Genomic DNA, 22,226 nt, shown 5'->3' on the forward strand with positions numbered 1-22,226 from the left:
ATTAAATCATGTTGGTAAATGAATGGAACATGATGCTTTATGACATAAGCCATATTCAGAAAAGTGAAGGGTTGAATGTTTTCTCTCATATGTGGAAAACTAGACCAAAATAAGGTCTCATTATTTTTACAAATGTTCCCAAATTCCAAGAATATAAAAGAAAAAAGTCATGTACAACTTTCTTCCATCTAGCAGGGGATATGACAGTTATCTGCATTTTAAAAGGGAGACCATTTTTCTTGTTTGGCCTTTGGATCTGGCTAAAATTTAATAAAATGTTTTTCAGCATACAATATAATAAAGCAAAGGTAAGGGGAAGGTCGCTTCTCTTCTGGTTTTGCCCTTCATAATTTTCAATTCCCTTCTTAATTCTGACTTTGCACTATTTGGACCTTGGAAAAATGAAAGGATCATGGGGCTGAGGGAGCTTAAGAGAGAATGATTGAGATGAAAGGATGTAACACCATGGACAGGAGGGTATGAGAAAGAAGATGGAGTACAGAACTCTTATTGTTTTTTTTTTTTTTTCTTTTGGTACTAGGGATTGAACTCTGCAACAATCAACCAATGACCTACATCCCCAACCACTCCCTTTTTAAAATTTAGAGACAGGGTCTGGCTTAGGGCCTTACTTTAGTTGCTTAGGTCTTCCCTGCTGAGGCTGGCTTTGAACTCATAATCCTCCTGCTTCAGCCTCCTGTGCCACTGGGATTACAGGCATGCACCACTGTACCCAGCTCTGTGATAGTTTTTAAGTAACTCAAATAAAACTCATTAAAAGAAAAGGAGCCTTCCTTTGTCCTTAATATACTCCTGAACCAAGAATAGATGCTCATTTGTCTGAAATTAAATGCTGATGGGTAAGAGCTTACTCATTTGGGCTGGATGAAACAGAACTTTCCTTAGATCAAATCTTGAATTTCCTTCTTCAGAAGAAAGACTTTAATTTGATGGTAAAAGATGAAGGAAGATCAGTTTATTCAAATCAAGGTAGAGGCTAAGGAAAGTTTTCTCCCTTTTCTACCATCCTTCACCCCTAGAAACCAAAAAATTGTACCTTGGGCTCTTGGGGATGCAGTTTATAAAACATGGAATTTATGCATCTTCTCATTTTCACATGACACCTGCTTTCAAACCTTTACCTCTCGTGACTAACCAGTATTTTTCAGTTCATATAACTACATTCAAAATACGCTTAAAAATATTGTTCACCAAACTCCCCAGGGTGAAGAACATGATAAAGGTCCGTCCTAGGGATGTCTTGGCTACCACATCTCCAAAGCCGACGGTTGACGTTGTTGCCATGACCAGGTAAATGGACTCAAAATATGTTATATTTTGTGAATTTCTACCTTTGAGCCAGGGATCACCAAAATTTTCCACCTGTTTAAAGAGAAAAGACTTAGATTTCTGAATGGAATCTAAGGGAAGGTTTAGAACAAATAGGCAAGACCTCAGATTAATCTCACTTAATTTCATCCAAATGAAAAATTAAATGGTTCTGGGGCTGCGGTGAGGACTTTGCATATTTCAGGTGTGATTGTAAAGCCTGGGTTCTCTTCATTGTGAATATTGCTGAACCTGAGGCTTATGCTCAGTATCTGTGTGGCTTGTGCTCGGTATCTGAAATACTCCATGGAGTGGAGGCCACTGACCTCATCTCTCTCCTCATGAGGCATGCCATCGAAGACTAGAGCCCAGGGACCCCAAAGTCTCTCAGGTCAAGCAGTTACCACTCATCTTCATTTATAACCAGATCAGGAACACCATTGAGGAAAGAAGCACTAAAATAAATACTTCATTTTAGTGAGCTTAAGTACATAAATACTAGTATAAGAAAAATAGACAAGATTCCCATGTATTTCTCCCTTTCCTTGCAAAAATATTTCCAGTGATTAAAAAAAAAACTCTGAAAAATATTTTCCTGTTTTTTCCCTTGGAGTCTTTACATTTTAAGAAAACTAAATTTATTATATTATTTTTTTCTATTAAGTAAATGTAGTATCAGGCATTTATGAGTATTATAAATATGTAAAATATAACATATTTTATATAACATAATAATTATTATTATGTATTATATATGCCATGCATTTTATATATATATATGTTTATATTTATATACAATTTATAAGTATGTATAATTATAAGTATGTATTTATACATAATTGTTCTTTTTCCTTTTTTTTGACTTTTTCCCCCTTAGTTTACATATTTCTTAGATGTTTTCCAGCAACAATGATGATAAAATTTTGGAGATGTCTGGAGAAAGTATGTTTTGTTTTGTTATTAAAAACTGGAATTGGGATCTGGAATTGGGATCAGAAGTCATGTTATTTGCACATGTATTTGATCAATTTTTAAAAGTAATGTTCCAAATACAGACCTTTTCCTAATTTTGATGGGGCAGAGGGTTAAAATTGTTTATTCCTTTAACCCCACACTCCAAAATAGAAAAGAGGATGTATAATCATACTGATATGGCTGATACTAGATATTGTTGCAACATGTACCAATCTGCTTCTACTGACTCCTGGGGTCTTCACTATTTTTAAGACTAGTATACATCAGATGAAAGCCAAATTTAAGTCACTCCTGTATATTGGGACAGTTTCCTTGAAGCTTAAACTCCATTGTCTTTCATAACATCTTGGCACAGGGATTCAATATTATCCCTGAGAAATACATTGTATAGAAGAAAAGCAAATTGATTTCAATCTGAGAATATCCTTGAAAATAATTTAAATAGCCCTTTAAAATTTAAATCACTGTCTTTGGGAGTATTTCTTACTTCAGTGTTTCAAATGCCTTTCTACTTTCCCAGAATCTCTCTAAATTCCCCGGGGTAGTTTATGGGGAAAGAGAGTTGGCAGCCTTAAACTGAGCCATCTGTTCACTCTGCTTTTTCTCTTACCATGTTGGCATCAACCCATTAGACCAAGATGGGAAGTAAGTTAAAGTTAAGGCAAAGGATCATGGACCAGTGTTTAGATACTGAATCATTATCTAGTTCCATATTTCAAAACTGAATCTCATGTTCTTAAACTTTATCTTTCAATGCAGTTTAGATAAGACACACCACATAGGAGGAGAATACTAGGACACTCTCCCATCTTCTCTCACCTCCCCACTAACATTATATTAGTTATAGTCATGTGGAACATGCACATTCTAGTTTGTAACCATAAGGTGTCTGGTTATATTGGCTGTCTTTTAAATTACGTCAGTAATCACTAATGCTATTTTTCATCACGGACTGTCCATTTGTTTTTTTGTTTGTTTGTGGGTTGTTTTTGTTTTGTTTTGTTTTGTTTTGTTTTAGTTTTGATTCATGACCTTTGCAGCTGCTTTTGATCAGGATACATTTCTGAAAGGGTTTCACAGATGTTATTTTCCCTTGGATACTTAAAGTAATAAAATAGGTTACATTTTTTTTCGCACAAACTTCAAGACATTTCTCTATCATTTTCTAGTATTCAGTAATGCTACCAAGAAATATGATGCTAGTTTTTACCCCTTTTTTGTGGGTCTTGCTTTCTTCTGCATAGATTCTCTCCCTTACCCTTGGCATTCAATGATTGTTCCAAAACATGACTGGAATTAATAATTTAGAGTTTCCAGGTGATGTGGCGCATGCCTATAATTCCAGTAGCTCCGGAGGCTGAGGCAGGGGGATCACAAATTCAAAGGCAGCAAAAGGGAGATGCTACAAAAGTTAACTCAAAATGGATCAAGGAGCTTGATATCAAAGCAGAGACCCTGCACCTGATAGAAGAAAAAGTTGGCTCCGATCTACATATTGTGGGGTCAGGATCCAAATTCCTTAATAGGACGCCCATAGCCCAAGAGTTAATAACAAGAATAAACAAATGGGACTTACTTAAACTAAAAAGTTTTTTCTCAGCAAGAGAAACAATAAAAGAAGTAAATAGGGAGCCTACATCCTGGGAACAAATCTTTACTCCTCACACTTCAGATAGAGCCCTAATTTCCAGAATATACAAAGAACTCAAAAAATTAAACAATAAGATAACAAATAACCCAATCAACAAATGGGCCAAGGACCTGAACAGACACTTCTCAGAAGAAGACATACAGTCAATTAATAAGTACATGAAAAAATGCTCACCTTCTCTAGCAGTCAGAGAAATGCAAATCAAAACCACCCTAAGATACCATCTCACTCCAGTAAGATTGGCAGCCATTAGGAAGTCAAACAACAATAAGTGCTGGCGAGGATGTGGGGAAAAGGGTACACTTGTACATTGCTGGTGGGACTGCAAAAGGGTGCAGCCAATATGGAAAGCAGTATGGAGATTCCTGGGAAAGCTGGGAATGGAACCACCATTTGACCCAGCTATCGCCCTCCTCGGACTATTCCCTGAGGACCTTAAAAGAGCATGCTATAGGGATACTGCCACATCCATGTTCATAGCAGCACAATTCACAATAGCCAGACTGTGGAACCAACCCAGATGCCCTTCAATAGATGAATGGATAAAAAAAATGTGGCATCTATACACAATGGAGTATTATGCAGCAATAAAAAAACGACAAAATCATTGAATTTTCAGGGAAGTGGATGGCATTAGAGCAGATTATACTAAGTGAAGCTAGCCAATCCTTAAAAAACAAATGCCAAATGTCTTCTTTGATTTAAGGAGAGCAACTAAGAACTGAACAGAGGAAAAGAGCATGAGGAAAATATTAACATTAAACTGAGACGAGTGATAGGAGGGAAAGGGAGAGAGAAGGGAAAGTGCATGGAAACGGAAGGACACCTTCATTTTTATACGAAATCACATATACAAGGTTGTGAGGGGAAAGGGGGGGAAGGGAGAGAATGGAACAACAACAGATGAGATAGAGAGGGAAGATGAGAAGGGAGGGGAGGGGGGATAGTAGGGGATAGGAAAGTCAGCAGAATACAACAGTCACTAATATGGTATTATGTAAACATTGTGAATGTGTAACTGATATGATTCTGCAATCTGTATTTGGGGTAAAAATGGAAATGCATAACTCATTTAAATCAAATGTATGGAAGATGAAAAAATAAAAAAAAATAAAAAAAAAAACAACAAACAAAAAAAAAAAAAAAAAGGGAGATGCTAAGCAACTCAGTGAGATGCTGTCTCTAAATAAAATACAAAACAGGGCTGGGCATGTGGCTCTGTGGTCGAATGCCCTTCAGTTCAATCCCTGGAACCCACCACCCCCCCAAATAATAATAATTTAGAGTCATTTTCCCTGGAATACAGTGTACTTTTTAATCTATTGATGCACAACCATGTTTCCAAACAATTTTCTGGTGCCATTTTTTGCATCCTTTCCTTTGAAAGTATGTATGATATTTATACTTTGTTGAATCAATCTTGTTACCCATCTTTCATGTTTCTTCTCCACAATTATGTATCTTCTGAGTCAGTATTTTTTCTGTTGTCCTGTCATGCATGTTTCTGAATATGTTTGTGTCATTTTATTTTGGTTTATTTTAATATGATTTCAGCTCTGTAATAATTTCTTCTTCTTTTTCTCTGTTATCTCACAACCTATTCTTCAGTTCCTCCAATTGTTTAATAATTCCATAGTCAAAACCTTATAAATTATTGTATGAAGGATAATTTCAGTCTTTTTATAGTTATTTGCATTTTTTTTCAAAATGAGGGATTTTCTTAACTTTTCTTTGTTCCCCTAGGCAAATTATCTTGTAATGATTGGTATTATGTAACTACTATTATAGTGGTATCTCTATCCCTTCCCCAACGCCTTGTTATTTTTGACAGATTTGAATCTTAGGTACCACACTGATTCATCTCTTGTTAATGCTCATCTTTTGTCTCTTTTGTCGGTATCAACTTTCAGCAGGATATTGTGAGTATGGAAAGGTGTTGAGTTGGAATCATGATAACTTTTATTTTGATTTGTCATTTCAAACAGTCTCCCAATAAATCTAATGAGTATAGTCCCACTAGATTTTTTACATTTTGGAAATTAGTGTGACCCAAATAGAGCCCTTTAATTCACAAGTCATTTGGTTGCTTCTCCTTTTTCTGCATGCAGCCTTCCTGGAGGTCTCCTCAGCTGGGGGACTGCATACCCAGTGGGGGAATAGGCTCACATGCTTAGAGAGAGGACAAGCAAGAGACTTCAATGATTTAAGTGGGTCAGGCAGATCCCATGCCCAACCCAAGATCACCTGCTTTACACAGGGAGCAGTCACTCTTTAGCTACGACTCTTGGTGGCCTTGAGAGTGTGGGGTTACCCCACTCTTGCATTTTCCCAAAGAATTTAGAAATCTGGATTTTTATGTGAGTGCTCCATAAAAGTTAGCAACTAATTAAAAAAATAGAAACAGAAAATAAAACATAATTAAGTAAAATAAAACATGCATATAGGCACATTAGCTGAAAATCCTCTAATTGGAATTGCTATTGAAGACAACAGGTCAGAATGGCTTCTCCTTCAGCCTTCTAGGATGGCCGGCAAATCTCTACAGGAACACTGATAATTGCTTCTCCCCTGGTAGTTGCATGACTCTAGGTCTAATTCTCTACATTCAAGGATCTGCCTTTCCTGCTGTGACACATCTTCAAGAAAAACTTTCCCCTGCTTAAGTGCTAAAGAGGAATGTGGCTGGCTTCAGATTTTTCAAAAGTCCCATAATAGTGTGCATTTAGTATTTAACCTTTCCTGGATAAATTGAGGATGGTAAGTGGTTTGACTTTTTGTTCTTGTTATTGTTATAAATGATTTTGAGAGGCAGAGTCAAGGCAACAGGACTGCTCCTATATTTTCTATTTTGTTTTTCTCAAAGGATTAAGGATTCTTTAGGCTTTAAACCTCCCACTTCAATTTTCACATTCTTCACATCAATTTCACATTTGCTCCTCAACTGTCCTCAAGAAGTAAAGACCAGGAATTTCTTTCATATTGATGCAATCCATTTACTGTGTTGCTCACTATGTGGGATAGGAACTAGTCCTTCCTATAGGTTAAGGAAGCAGAGAGATATTCAGATTAATTTCAGGAGCCTCAAAACTTCCTTTGGTGTGGCTGGGTTGTGGCTAGGTGGTAGAGTTCTTGCCTAGCATGTGTGAGGCACTTAGTTCGATTCTCAGCATGGCATATACGTAAATAGAATAAAGGTCCATTGAACATTTTAAAAAATATATTTTTTATAAAAACTTTCCTTGGCAATAGCAACTCCTCCTGGACAACTATGTAGCTTTTGTGTCTGAAAATTTCTAATTGGGTTTCTCCTCCCTCCCCCTTCTCTTCCTCTTCCACCTTCCCCCTTGCTCCCCAACTTTCAGTGGTTGAACTCAGGGCCTAGGGCATACTAAGCAATATATATAATTTGAGAATCCCTAGATCTCCATGAAATTTAGTAATAAATTTTACCTATTATGCATAACTTCAGACTTTATTATTTCTTTCCCTAAGAGCAGATTATCAAGGTGTGATCATGAGAGACACACATTTGTGATATGAAGGTGAGAAACAGCCCTGTATAGGGATAGTAAAAAGTTAACCCTCTGTTCTATGCAGATTCCTATTCATTTTTTGAAGAAAGGTTGCTGACATTGACAGGCACACTGTTAGGCATCCTGATGCAATGCTTACCAGGTGAATGAATCCTGCCGCCGTGAACCAGGTACTGAGAGCTATTGATAACAGTTTGGAAAACTTCACTGAATTACTAGAGAAAGAAAGACAAAGAGCTGTTGAGTCTCCTCAAACAGGCTCCAAAATAACAAGAAAACCTTATCCTTTTAGATTTTGCTTTCTACTCCAGATTTGAATCATACACCTGAAATAATGACATTCCCAGGGGAAGGTGTGTCACATACAGACTTCCAAGCCCCACCCTCAGCTACTAATCAGCATTATTACAAGAGTCTTTGCTTGATTCATACATGGTAGAGTTTGGAAAACGCAGCTCTCTAACTCAACTGGTCCTATTTATTTCAAAAATTGTGAATTTTGCTGTAATATCCATTAGCCTTCTATTATATATCCTTTAAAAATACACAGCATGAGGATCATCATAAGATCAATTACTAGATTATCATGTTGTCTAAAGTAAAAGTACAAAATGCATAATCCCAGCAGTCCAGGGAGTGGGCTTGCAAAATGAAATTTTGAGTAAATCACAGAAATGTAGAGTCCCTGAGATTGCTGAACTCAGAGCAGAATCTAGGAGGGAAGAGGGTCAGAGATCCTCCTGTCACCCCAGGAAAGCCCGAGAGTTTAGCTGAAACCTCTGTGATTTTCAGGCAGCACCATTTGTCACACAAGAATAGCCTTTCCTTGGGCTGGGGATGTGGCTCAAGCGGTAGCGCGCTCGCCTGGCATGCGTCCTCAGCACCACATACAAAGATGTTGTGTCTGCCAATAACTAAAAAATAAATGTTAAAATTCTCTCCCTCTCTCTCTTAAAAAAAAAGAAAAAAAAGAATAGCCTTTCCTTCTCCGACTTCTCCACAATGCACAAACTCTTAGCAATGAAATGCACCTGGCTTATAATACTTGATTTTTCTAGTGAAAATGTAGGGGTGAATAGATTTTGAAAAGGTAACAGACCAAACTGCTTGAAACTTTAGATGTATTGCTGCTCAAAGTTGTTTGGATTTTGTTGTTTTCTGAATGAAGACATGTAGGTAGGTCTTCTTCTTTTTTTTTTTTTTTTAAGGTTGGGGATCGAACCATGCACCTAGGTAAAATTTTACCTAGTGTGCCATGGCTTTATTTCTGCAAGCAGTAGTTCACTGATGCAAATGGACAACTCTTACATTCAGAGGAATTGCTGCACTCCTAAACTTGAAAAAATGCTTCTTATGTTACCTGGCAGGGAGAAACATGATTCATTTAAAAAAAAAATATGTAGAGCCAAAGCCTTTGAATTATTTGTTTATTTTTTGGTGGAGGGACCTAAAACTAGAAGTCAAATGGAATTTACAAAAAAACAAACAAACAGTCTCTTTAAAATGATCACAAAGTTTGGGGCCAGTGTACCATGATGGGAGAAAATGAGTAAATAATATGAATACTGAGGGACTTCATGATTTTTACACTGAAATTCTGTTGGGAATTGAGTGGAGCCTGAGGTCCAGTTAACATTTTCCTTCTAATCCAAACTACTAAACAAGCAGTACAGCCAGACAAAGCTAGCATTTACCTTGTCTTGATGGCTTGTAGAATTTGCAAGATTCGAGGGAGTTCCAGTAGCCGCAAAGCTCTTAGAAACCTTAAACCTATAGGGCAATCAAAAGGAGAAAGATTCCAAATGAAGAGGGTCACCCCAGGGAGCAGCCTCAATGATAACGTGACTGGAATTTCATGCATTCTTTTCCTCCCTGAAACGTCTAAATGTAGTGTAGTGTTGAGAGTAAGAACATGAGCTGAAGTTCAAATCCTGGTCCTGACACTTACTAGCCAAGGTCACCCCAGACAATTCTCTAACTTCTATAATTCCTCATCTCTAAATTGGGAATTCTAATAACATCTACTTTATATAGTTGTAGAGTTAATAGAAAGCATGCCTTCCATGTAATGAGCACTGTTCATTTTACTCTCTTCTTTTGAATTCGGAACAAATTTTCATCAAGCACTTAAACTCTTGACTATCCAATTTCTATAAACTCTTCAATATTTGTTGGATGTATTATTTTATGCAGCTTTCTAATAATGGTAGCAAGGAAACTGGTATATGTTTATAGATAAGAAATAAAAATATAAGATTACATGAAAAGCAATTAAAGCTACATACTACCAATGCACTGTCAATGTATCTACTTTAAAAGCAAAACAACTCATTAAGTAATTCCCAAACATGTTGCAGCATGTGTAGGTATGATGATTAGCTTTTGAAAACTAAGGGAGGCTTTTTATCCCAGTGCATGTGGGATCCCCATACAACAGTGCCACAGGAGAATGAAATTCTTGATCTTTTCCTCTCAGATTGTGGCTGTGGTCATTCCATCAACAACAATGGAATGCTTACTCTATACCAGGTACACTACTAGGTGTTGAGGCCAAAAAAAGATTTCTGTAAACACCATCTAAAAACCACATGATTAGGAGAGGAATTTTTAAAATAACAGTCAGGATTCAAAGAAAATGAAAGATAAACACTTATAGATGATGGTGAGAGGGTTTTTCCCCCATTATATGTTATTATTGATTCCAACAGCATACTTACCTAGCCAATTACTCTTCAAGTAATAAGAAATAAATGTTGGTGGGATGGTGAAAATGTCTACAATGGAATTCATCTCCAACCAGAACTTGATCTTGTCATCAGCTGCCAAAAACTGTCAAATGGAAAAAAAAATTCAAAATTCTGTCATGCTCAGGAATTTTAAAGTAAACAGGAGAGATGACATTATCCAACTACATTTCATTCATCAACTGAAGCTTTGTTCTTGTTCTTATACATGTGCAAACACAAATATATGTGCATCTATAACAACTTTGCATCTATATAAATATATCTTATAGTAGTTATTATAAATGTACATATATTTGCATAGATGCAGATATTGTACTTTTAGTGAGTGTTAAATAAATAAACATATATGCATTTTACTTACTGAATCTTAATTCTCACATTTCAGTATAAGCATTTTCACCTTTTTACTGCTCCTAAAGTTTTCTGATAATGAAATTACATAAATAAAACCCCCACTGTGAGCTATGAAGATATATGATTTAGGATGATCTACAATGAAAAAGGTATAGCTTCCTAGAACCTTGGTTGCCATGCCTGTATTTATGAACTTTGCTATTTAGATTAAGAAAACTAGATTTCCAGAGGGAGAGTCTGCTATAACAGAAGATTTTGATGGAAAGTGTGGTCAGAGTGAGATTTAAAGGAAGGTAGTAAAAATTCACATCTTATATATGTGTATATACACTTGCATAAACAATATGCTCATATGGATAAAATATTTGATTTTATACTGTATGTACATATAAAGGTGTATGTATGTAGTCTCCCATTGTTATGGAATGAATAAATACATTAAAAACTAGAATGAGTACTTACTAAATGTCTATGGAATAAAAGAATTGCTTCATAAATGCGTGTAACATAAGTGAAACTACAATACAATAGTATTTTACATTGCCATATTGCACACATACCATTAGTCAAACAATGGCATCTTCTGAAGATTTGTTCAAGCTCTCCTAGCTTGTGATTATTAGTAGAGTTTTCCTAGTGGTAGGTGAGAAAGGAGGATATTGTGACAGGGTGATGGTACTTAATAAAGGAATTGTTTTTACTTGTGTTGAAATTTTGGACCTGGCTTACAGTTTCAAGTGCAGGAGAGAGAAGATTAAGGCCTTATTATATGTTTAACAACGTAGAGAACAGACCCTTCATCTTTCCAGCCTGAAAAACTTGTGCAGATTATATAACTAAGGCATAGGCAGGTCTCTTCAAGTTGTTCCTGTTGTGTTTGTGTGTCTACCCACACTTCCCACTGGTACTTACTCTCAACCCAAAATAGAAACTGAAGAAAGCATTGAAAATCAAATCCACAGGGATTGTTTTGTCTTCATATGAAGAACAGCTTCCAACAGGGCTGCAAAGAAATAAGGGCAGTTTGTAAAGGTGAACATTTAAAAAAGCTATAACTATAAAGCACAAATAAAGGGAGAGGATAGGCAATTTTCTCTTTATTCATCATGAATGGTCAGTTAAGTTCAGATCTGAAGAAAATTACCTTTCTCCTGGGAGTAGAGCTATGCATAAACAAAACCATTGGACCACCCATGGAGCTAAAAATAACAGGAAAATTACACCCTATTTCTGTCATAGGCTTTATTGGTTTCATTTCAATTTTCTCATTGGTATTCAGAGTCATAAAGATAATGTGACTCTTCTTGGTTTGCAAGACTATCTATCTAGTCGGGATATTTGATAGAATTTGCAAGATTCCAGTATTTGATACAGAGCTATTCTTTGTCAAGTGGACTAAACTGAACCAAATTCAAAGAAAATTTCCTAAAAGATCTGCTTGGAATTTTACAAAGCAAAGACTACCACTCTTCCTAGGTTCTGTAAAGTTGCCTAACATTTGTGGCCCTGCAAATCCTAATTTTATCTCAGCTAAAAATTTGATATAATTCCCAGATGATTGTTATAGAGTTCAAGGTTAGGTTGGTTTTAGTTCAAAAAATAATCTATCCTAATATAAGAAAGGAGTGCCTTCAGAGGACAGCAGACCACAGTCTGCTCCTCTATCTGAGGTGAGATCTAACATGTTCCTTTCTCAAAACCATTCAAAGTCCTCTGAAATCTCTGAGAAACTCTGAAACTACTACAGTACTTTTGTTTCAACACCTGAGGAATTGGAAAGCTTTCATTAAGTTAATTAGTGAGGAGGGGACAGCTAGAGGCTTGGTGTGCCAAGGACTCTAGGGTTATCTGTGCATACCCATTTCTCCTAATAATGTAGGACGGCAGGATGCAGGGCAAACTCACATTTTTTTCTTTACTTTGTCTTTCTTTCTTTTTATATTTTATTTTATTTTATTTTGTGTGTGCAGAACTGGGTTCATGCTTGCTTGGGCAATTAAGCATTTGCCATTTTTTATGAGCTTGGTGAGTGTGTGCACATGTTTGTTGTGTGAAAACATATTAAACCTTATTCCTAAGGAGAAAATTCTAGAGTAGATGAATAAGTTATTGATGTAGAAGACAAGAGTAACACGGTTTTTACTCACTCAGTAGAATTGATGAAATAGATTATAAGAGACCCGATGCTTAGTACAAACACAAGAATCACCTAGAAACAGAAACAAAGACAGGGGAGAAGGGGACATCCATTTTATTGACATGAAATAACCAAATAATGTTGTCTCTTTTTTTTAAAAAAAACATACATTAAAATAAATTCTATTGTGTATATTTATTGCTAGGTAGAGAGGGGACAAGAGGAAATGTGCTTTCTCTTTTTACCTTGCCTGCTACATATGTGTAACTAATTATTCACACATTCACGTATGCTAGCCTTAATTAATTAATTCAATCACTCATTCATCCAAGAAAAATGGATTGAACTTTTTACTAAATAAACATGCATGCACTTTACTTACCTAATATGACTCACACACACTTGAGGATGAATGGTTTATTCTTCCTGCTACCCCTAGAGCTTATCAAATGTTTAATGCTTACCATGTGTTATGTACTTCATTATATGTTAGAAAATGGAGGCTATAGGATGAAGACCCTTGACCTGAACTGGCAATGGTAGAAGAAACAGTTCCAAACATATCCATCCCAAGGATACTCGGAATTTTGGCAGAAAATGAAGTATTACAAATAAGAAGAAGAAAACGAGTGCTTTTAACATACCAATGCGTCTAGCCTGAAATAAGCCAAGCTTGTGAAATGTAATTAGAAAACAGCTCATTCAAAGCCCTCAATGCATTTAAATAAAATCCTTGGCAGCCTCTGTGATTTTTCAGGTTGGCTCTAGGTAACTAAACATTCCCCGGTTGTTTCTAGTTCTGAAACCATCCAGCGTTTTAATATTTTCAGACCAATATAGTTCAATGATAAAATTCTAAAATATATTTACAGGGTGATAAATTTTAGATATATGGCTTCCCTCCTCAGCTCTTTGCTTTCCCTGGAGGAGCAGGGAGCAATTAAGCCTTACAATTAAGGCTTCATTCCCTTTCAACTCAGATGTTCCCTGGGTAGACTCCTTGTATTGGTAAGGGGGTGGGGGCTGTTCAATGTCTTCTCTACTAACCCTTTCTCTTTTTTGATTTCTAATTTTCCACTGACTGCTTTTGGCCTCTACAGAATTATAGGTCAGTGTGTGGGAGGGAAAGAAGGGGAGGTTGGAGCAGGCAATGTCTCACTGGACTGGTGTTAGGTCATGAGGCTCCCACCCTGTAGCTCTCCGGGAAGGTGTTTAATGCCTACTTTCAGGGATGGTTCTATTGCTCTTTGTTGATCCCAATTCAATCCCTACTGAAATTCAGCAAATATTCCTTTAGCTCCTATTGTGACCCAACTACAGTTCTGTTTGTCTGTGAACCACAGATATGAAGAACCCTGTCCCCATTGAGTCTGCTTACACAATAAATAAAGATAATTAACATGCTAAACAAACATATGGTCTGTAGGAAAATAAATGCTAAGAAATTAAAATAGAGAAATGTAAAGAAGGTCAGAAATGTAAGGGGAAGGGGCAGAGGTGTGGAAGTCTTGATAATATTTGATGGTTAACTGTTCCATCTGGGGTTCCCTTCATTTGGGTGAACATATCCACTTTCCCACACTGATTGATGGCAAATCTTTCCTCAGTACTCCTCACGCTTTGATTTTCTTCTGGAGCCCTTATTCCTCCACATGCCTACTTGAACAGGTTACAGAAGGCTCCCACTTGTGACTCGCATGTGGTCCATGGAAGCAAACCAGCATTCTGTGCCCCAGCAAACACTGACAGGACAGATGATCTCCAGGGTCGTGGCTTCTCTGGGACAAAGCAGGTAGCCCAGTGGTCTTTTGTCACAAATGAGCCATAGACCTGTTCTCTCACAGTGGGGAAAGTTGGCAAAGGACAGGCTCAGGATACAGTGGGAACACTGCTTTTCAGTGAGAAGGTTTTCAGAGGGAATACACCAAAATTAAATATCAAAATCACAGACACACAGAAGTTTGTATGCTTTGAATATAGGATTAAAAAGAATATCTTGGGAATCTAGCTGATAGCACTGTGGTGCTAGTTTACTGCAGAAGAGATGGACAACCTTATCAGAAAGATTAAATTTGCAAAGAAAATTTTGCATGGGGAACCCAAGGAACAGAGGGGCAGTTTGAACTTGAGTGACCCAGAAGCAGTGTGGCGAGCTGGTATATGAAATGAGCTCCCTGCTCCTCCAGGGAGAGCAGAGAGCTGAGGAGGATGCCATATTAAATTGGCCACAGCAGCTTTCTGCTGGGGGAACCTAGGGATTCATAACAAATAGTAGCTGACTGTCTCTGCATGTGCTTGCCATTAGATCTGGAGTCCACCTGGCAGAGCCCAACTGAAATAGGCACAGAAGGGATTGCAGCCAAGGGGACTCAGGCAGGCGCTATGGAGTGGTAGGTACAGCTAGGTTTCCCTTTAGGTTTGGTGGATTGCAAAACTAGCTGGAAAGAAAGTGAACAGGTGAATATATTTGAACTCTGTATCTGATCCTGGGAAGATGGCATTTATGGGCAGTGGGGTATGCTTGACCAGCAGAGATCCAGTTGGTCACTTTGCCCCAATAGTGGATTTCTCCAGAGACCCCTCCAGAGATTGGATGCCCAGCAGAGATTGGCATCTGCCCAGCAGAAGTGTGGGTGGAAGTATTTTCTCTAGAGCAGTTACATAGGACATAGTTTAGGACATAGTTTGAAAGGTCAGAACTAAATGCCAGCTGACTGCACGTCACATTTAGAACTCTGCATCAGTCCATCCAGGAGGGTATCCACCTAGTTATGTGGTCAAAACTCCAGTCATCACTATTCTCTATTCTATCCTAACAAATTGGCAAGAAGGGAAACTGAGAGTTATTACAACCAGCCTCAGGTCCTGGCCAATCTAGCAGACAGCTTAGTGAGCAACTAAAAAACAAAAACAAACAAACAGTTTAACAACCCCCAGCCCTGTCCTTCCTAAGTGTTAACACAGCCTGAGAGGAAACGGAGAAAAGGACAGTGAAGAGCAGGCAGTGAAACTCTATCCTTAAGGACAGTTCTCATCACCTCAGTGAAGATGATTTGGCATTAGGATTTTTTTCTTTTTTCTTCTTTTTCCACTGAGAATAAATGGGAGTGTGTGTGTTCTGGTTGTGCTGACTGGCTCATTCATATGCAAACAAATTTATTTTTCTTTTATTTATCATTTTTCTTCTTCTCTTTCCTCATTCTTCTGTCATTTTGCCTTGCTTTAATGTTAGAGGAAAGGGGGTTTTTATTTGTTTTGGTTTGTCATTTTGCTTTGTTTGTTTTAGCTCTTGTTTTTGTTTCTCTTACTGCGTTTTTCTCTCTTCTCCCTTCAATTTTCAACTTTGCTTGTTCTCTATATCTTTCTTGTTATTTATTTTTTTAGTTATTTTTTACTTCTCCTTTTTATAGCCATCACATGCTCTCTCTTTCCTGCTTTACTTGTTTGCCTTTTGAATATTTTAAAACTTCTTTTCTTCTCATGCCATTTTCTCTTCTTTCAGTGAACCTAATTTTACTACCTTTAGGAACAGTCTGGAATATGTAATTCCTTTAAAAATAATTAATTTATATAATTCCTGCCCCACCATTCATGTTGTTGAGTTTTTAGTACCGTTGAGTTGAAAACTGCTGTGCACTTTAATGCTAGTGGCTTTTTATTGCTGATGCTGTTGTTAAATGCTTGCCTCGCCATTCCCCTTTCTGTGGTGATTAATTGTGTATGTGCCATAGTGGGCCCATGACATTTCTTCTAAAGCTGTGTACTGATTATTACTATTGCTGCTATTGCTTGTTTCCCCTTTTTCTGAGAGGGACTGGGAAGTCACTGGTTCACTGTGAATTCACAAGGTAGAGCTTCCTCAGCTGAACCATACCTGTAGCTCAGCAGAGTGACAGTACACCTTCCTCCAGACACAGACTAATCTCATTCCAGTTTCATCAATGCTTTAACTCATTGAATGGGGGAGACAACCCCCCTCCCAAATCAATGGCTAGGCCCCAAGTTGAACAAACAAGAGAGGGGCATCTGTCATGCCTCATTTTTGCCCATCTACTTCTATAGAAAAATGAGAAATATTCCAAAATTATCACTCAAAAAAGCCCACAGTGTTATGGCAGCTCAATCAGAGTGAATTAAATCAGCAATCCTGCAGTGGCAAATTGAGGAGTATTGGTGGTTCAAACTTACACGTGAACCCCCCGAACCTACATTTTGAAGTGAAGAGATATCAACAACACGGGGCTTATTACAAAAATGATAACTACATACCAAGAGACATCCTCACAAAAGAGAAAGAGGAATATATCTCAAAAGATGCACAAGCCAAGACCTCTTAAAACACGAAGAAACAAGTAAACAAGTCTCATTCCAAATGTTACAAGGGATAGGAAAAGAGAAATAGGAAAAGAGAAAGTCAAACAATCTGTTTAATGATGGCATTATTCTATACTTAGCAGATCCAAAAAACTCCACCAAAAGACCTCTAGATCTGATAAACACATTCGGCAAAATAGTACGATCCAAGATCAACATACAAAAATCAATTTCCTACTTAATAATGAATCTGCTGAGAAAAAAAATCAAGAAAACTACTTTATTCACAATAGCCTCAAGAAAACTTTATAAATAAATCTAAATAAGGATATGAAAGAATCCTACAATAAAAATTAGAAAATACAAAACCTAAGAAAGACCTTGGAAGATGGAAAAACCTACCAGGTTCTTGAATCAGTAGAATTAATATCATCAAAATGCCCATATGATCAAAGCAATCTACAGATTCCATGTAATACCTATCAAACTTAACTAGAAAAAAGAGTGATAGAATTTATATGGAAGAATAAAAGGCCCACAATAGTCAAAACAATTCTGAACAACAAGAGTGAGGCTGGAGACATCATAATACATGATCTCAAATATACTATGAGCTGTAATAACAAAAAAATGGCAAGGGATTGGCATAGACACAGATATGAAGACCCATGGAATAAACTGGAAGACACAAAGACAAAAGCACATAAATACAGTCATATGTTCCTTGACACAGGTGCTAGAAGCAAATGTTGGAGAAAAGATTATCATTTTAACACATGGTGTTTGGAAAACTGCATATCTATACATTTAGAAAAATAAAACCTGATCCCTACCTCTTATAGTACACAAAAATAAACTGAAGTTGAATAAAAACCCTAAGAATTAGACCAGAACCAGTGAAACTGCTTGATGAAAACAGGTGCAATGTTCCAACATAGTGGCACAGGTATCAACTTTCTTAATAAGACTCCTAAAATTCAAGAAACAAAGCCAAGAGTTAACAACAAGATGACATTAAATTAAAAAAAATCTGCAAAGAGAAAGAAACAATAGCATGAAGAGAGCCTACAGAATGGGAGAAAAATATTTGCCAGCTATTTATTCTGACAGAGGCTTAATAATGAGAATATATAAAGAAGTCAAAACACTTATTACCCACTGGTAAATGAACAAAAGATCTAAAAAGACATTTTTTAAAAGGAAGAAATACAAATGGCCAACAAATATAGGAAAAAAATATTCAACTTTCTTAGCAATCAGGGAGATGCAAATCAAAACTAAGATCTTATTTCACCCCAATTAGAATGGCAATCACCAAGAAAACAAATAGCAATAATTATTGTTGAGGATGTGAAGAAAAAGGTGCACTTATACATTCTTGGTGGGATAGCAAATTAGTAGATTTTGAAAAGCAATATAGAGTTTCTTCAAAGACTAGGAATAGAACCACTGTAAGATTCAGCTATCCCACTCCATGGTATTTATCCCAAAGAATTAAACTTAGCACATTATAGTGTGATATATGTATACCAACATTATAGTACCACAATCCATAATCACCAAGTTGTGGAACTAGCCTAATACTTTTCAATGAGTGGATTAACTAAAATATGGTATATATACACAATGGAGGTCTATTAAATCATAAATAAGAATAAAATTATGCCAATGGATGGAACTGGAGAACATCATGCTGAGTGAAATAAGGCAGACTCAGAAAGTCAATAGTCAAATGTTTTCTCTCATAATGAGGAAGCTAGAGAGAAAAAAATGGAATCCCTTGAAAATTGAAGGAAGATCACTATAGTAGAATCAGGGGACCAAGAAGGAGGAAGAGGATAGGGAAAGGTGAAGAAGTGGGGAATGAAGTTGGCCAAATTATGCTATGTGCATATAGGAATATATTAAAATTCATTCAAATTTTTGGTATAATTGTAATGTACCAATTAAAATAAATAAATAAATAATCAACTAAGTAGAGGAAGGGAATCAGGTGGAGGGAGGAGGGGCAGGAAAGAGGAAGTACTGGGGATTGAAGTGGAGCAAACTGTTATATCCGTTTATAAATATGTCAAAATGAGCCCCACTACTACATATAAATATAAGGCACTGATAAATTTTTTTAAAAATGTGGTCAGGCAGGAAACATTGAAAGGACATACAGATGGTGACACACAGAAGTTTCACATTTAAGAAGATATCCCATATATATATATATATATATATATATATATATATATATATATATATACACAATGCAGTTCTACTATACTCTCCTATATAGAAAATATAAAACATCAGGTTATCTACAATTTAAAGAGAATAAATGTGGGTAACAGACTGTGTCCAGGTCTGAGTTACTCCATGGTGTATAGATTGTGCCTAGCACTGACTTACTCTATTTTAAGAGCAGTGGTTACTCCATTTTGAGTACAAGTGCCAAGATAGAATGACTCTACACCTTGTTTGTACAAATAAACAACAACGATCTGCACAAAACATCCATAAGAGACAAATTGATAAACAACTTTGTCATGACAACTTATCAAACTAAACAAGGAGCTCCTGGACACGTGGACACCTCAGATCATATCAGAAACACCAGACACAGGAATGTATCAACTTCACTTGATGTAAACCTCTCACCTGTTCAATAAAAACAATCCACAAAAGAAGGAGTACACCATGAATGGACACTGTGGCACACCGACTCATAATGAGCCCTTGCCAAGGCAAATTGCCACAGCATCGAAACTCTGACTCTCTTCAGCTCAGCAGGTTCTCCTTCCTAAGACAAGACTTACCAGACAGACTCCCACTTCAATCTGACACTTCAGGCTGACACCCTGGAACTGTAGTTCCTTTGAACACTTGCCTTGACAACTCTCAGAACTGGTTTGTGAAAACCCTTATCTAACCACTTGCAGTGACTCTTTGCATTCCTATTTGTTCTGCCTTTACCTTTGGCACTGTAATCTGTAACCCTGTGGTCATCTTAACCCTTTCTCTTTCTGTAACCCACATATATTATTGTGTGGAGTATGATGTATGACTTAAGTGTTATAGTTCTTAAAATTAAGATTAAAATCAAATAAAAGAAACTGTGATTATCTCAGCTTAGAGCTATCCAGTGACCCATAATTACTCAGAGAATTGCAACAAGTGAAAATGATGTAACTTGTGAATTTACTGTTATTCAACAAATGATGCCATTGTAGAAATATACAAATATGTCCAGTGTATGTTAATGGCGTAGTTTGTTCCTGACAATTGGCATAGTCATAGAATTGCACTCAGTAAAAATGGAATCCAATGAGTAAACAGAGCACTTGCAAAATAATTAGATATATACAGTTTTTTGCAAACAAATAATCATTTGGCAATAAAGATAAAATATGAGACCCATACTTTGATAGGGACTTGACAACAGAAACCATACTCTTGCTGCATGAATCCAAGACCTGTATTTCCCTGCAGTGTAAACCATTTGAGGTGAAACTCAACTCAAGTGCTAAAAAGAGGGCAGGCACATCTTGACTTTGTACAGATCAATGGCCAAAGGTTGGTGATCTGGGAAAGCAAATTACGTGTACTTTGGTACTGATTATCAAAAGTGATATATAAAGCAGTAAAAAGAAGGGAGGCAAACCTCAGGACACACATGTATGATTACAACTCTATAAGGTGGACTACTGAGTAATGCAAGACTAAAATATTATTTGAGTGAACAAGAAAATTAAAAGTAAAACTGCTAGCTCTGGGAAGAAAGATAAGGGAAAGAGTGCACAGAGAACACCCTCAAATGTTGCTTGCCTCTGGGAATCCATGGTATCCTACATGCCAGAAGGTTAGGAGAAAATTATTAATGGCAGATGCAGGGAATATGGAATAAGGTATAAGGGATCCTAATAATAATAATGTCAACACATTTATATATATGACAGCAAAAGAAAAGGTGCTTGCAATATTGTTAAAAAGTCTGTTACAAATTGATCAGGACAGACACAAAACCAAACAATTGGCAGTTAAAGTACATAGGAAACATAAATATGCAGATAATTTGATGGCAAGTAGACCAATCCCTGAGGCCATGGAGCCCTCATCCCAAGGACCTAGGAGATTATAATGATCCTTGCAGGGGGATCTATATGGTACAACCAATTTAAACTAGAAAAACAGTAATACATTATATCCATGGATAACAAAGGCCTCAAAATACACTAGAAGACAGGGAATACACAAGGGCAGAATTGCAAAAACTTAGGACAGATTTTATGCAGAAACAAATCGTATATGTTGATTGGCTAGTACCCCTGAGGGGTAGAGGGATAAATACCAGCCTTAAACATCTCCGAAATGTATAAACTCTTCTCTTTAGCAGAAACCCAAATTTAAACCATGATCTGTTAAGCTTACAGCTAACCACCCAAAATCATGTTATCATAGGACCAGGATAGCAGTGAGCTGGAGAACATCAAGCTTAACAAAAGCCCTTACTGCAATACTACTAAATTGGGGATAGATTTGAATGGCTAGGTTTATATCAAGCCACTAAAACCAGCAATCTCAACAATGATATTTTACCAGAAATGCATATGCAGAGGCATATGATATAGTAGCAAGAAATGATGTAAAGAAAGTTTAAGTAATAGATGCTCTAGGACATCAAAAATGCTCATTCATGAAGGCATTGGCAGACAGCCAGAACATGCGTGACATGAAAAGCATGTGCCACCACACCCAGCATGAATACTGACATCAAAGGCCAATCAGAGATCTTCACAATAGGGAGATAGACTTGATGGAATTCATTCCAAGGGCAAAACAAATTCCGCCTAGTTAAATAACATTCATAATTACTGATTTACAGATAGATCAACGTCCATAGCCCAAAGGAAAATAAATGGAAATCAGCAGCCCTGAGAACCCAAGATAATATGGTCCTCATGAAGTAAGGGTTTTCATTTTCTGTGCAATGTGCCAAATGCAGAGCAAAGGTACTCACAGTCAGACAATGCATAATTGAAGAATGAAAAAATATGTATATTTAATAGGCTTGTGAGCACACAAGTGGAAACAAAATGATTATAAAATAAATGGACAAGGGGAAGTCCCACCAATACTGGAGAGCATTCCAAGAAGGCTCATACACACACACACACACACACACACACACACACACAAAA

General features: G+C 36.8%; 1 protein-coding gene across 1 annotated transcript in view; it reads right to left on the bottom strand.

Moving 5' to 3' along the window:
* Kcnu1 (potassium calcium-activated channel subfamily U member 1) overlaps positions 1-22,226 on the bottom strand; it is a 166,743-nt gene that overhangs the window by 122,731 nt on the left and 21,786 nt on the right. Inside the window, 6 exon segments of the mRNA XM_076855278.1 lie at positions 1,213-1,383; positions 7,628-7,703; positions 9,183-9,258; positions 10,206-10,317; positions 11,502-11,592; positions 12,737-12,798. Coding sequence (XP_076711393.1) covers positions 1,213-1,383; positions 7,628-7,703; positions 9,183-9,258; positions 10,206-10,317; positions 11,502-11,592; positions 12,737-12,798 — 588 coding nt within the window.

Source organism: Callospermophilus lateralis, chromosome 4 (assembly GCF_048772815.1).
Source record: "Callospermophilus lateralis isolate mCalLat2 chromosome 4, mCalLat2.hap1, whole genome shotgun sequence".
In the NCBI taxonomy this organism is placed as follows: Eukaryota; Metazoa; Chordata; class Mammalia; order Rodentia; family Sciuridae; genus Callospermophilus; species Callospermophilus lateralis.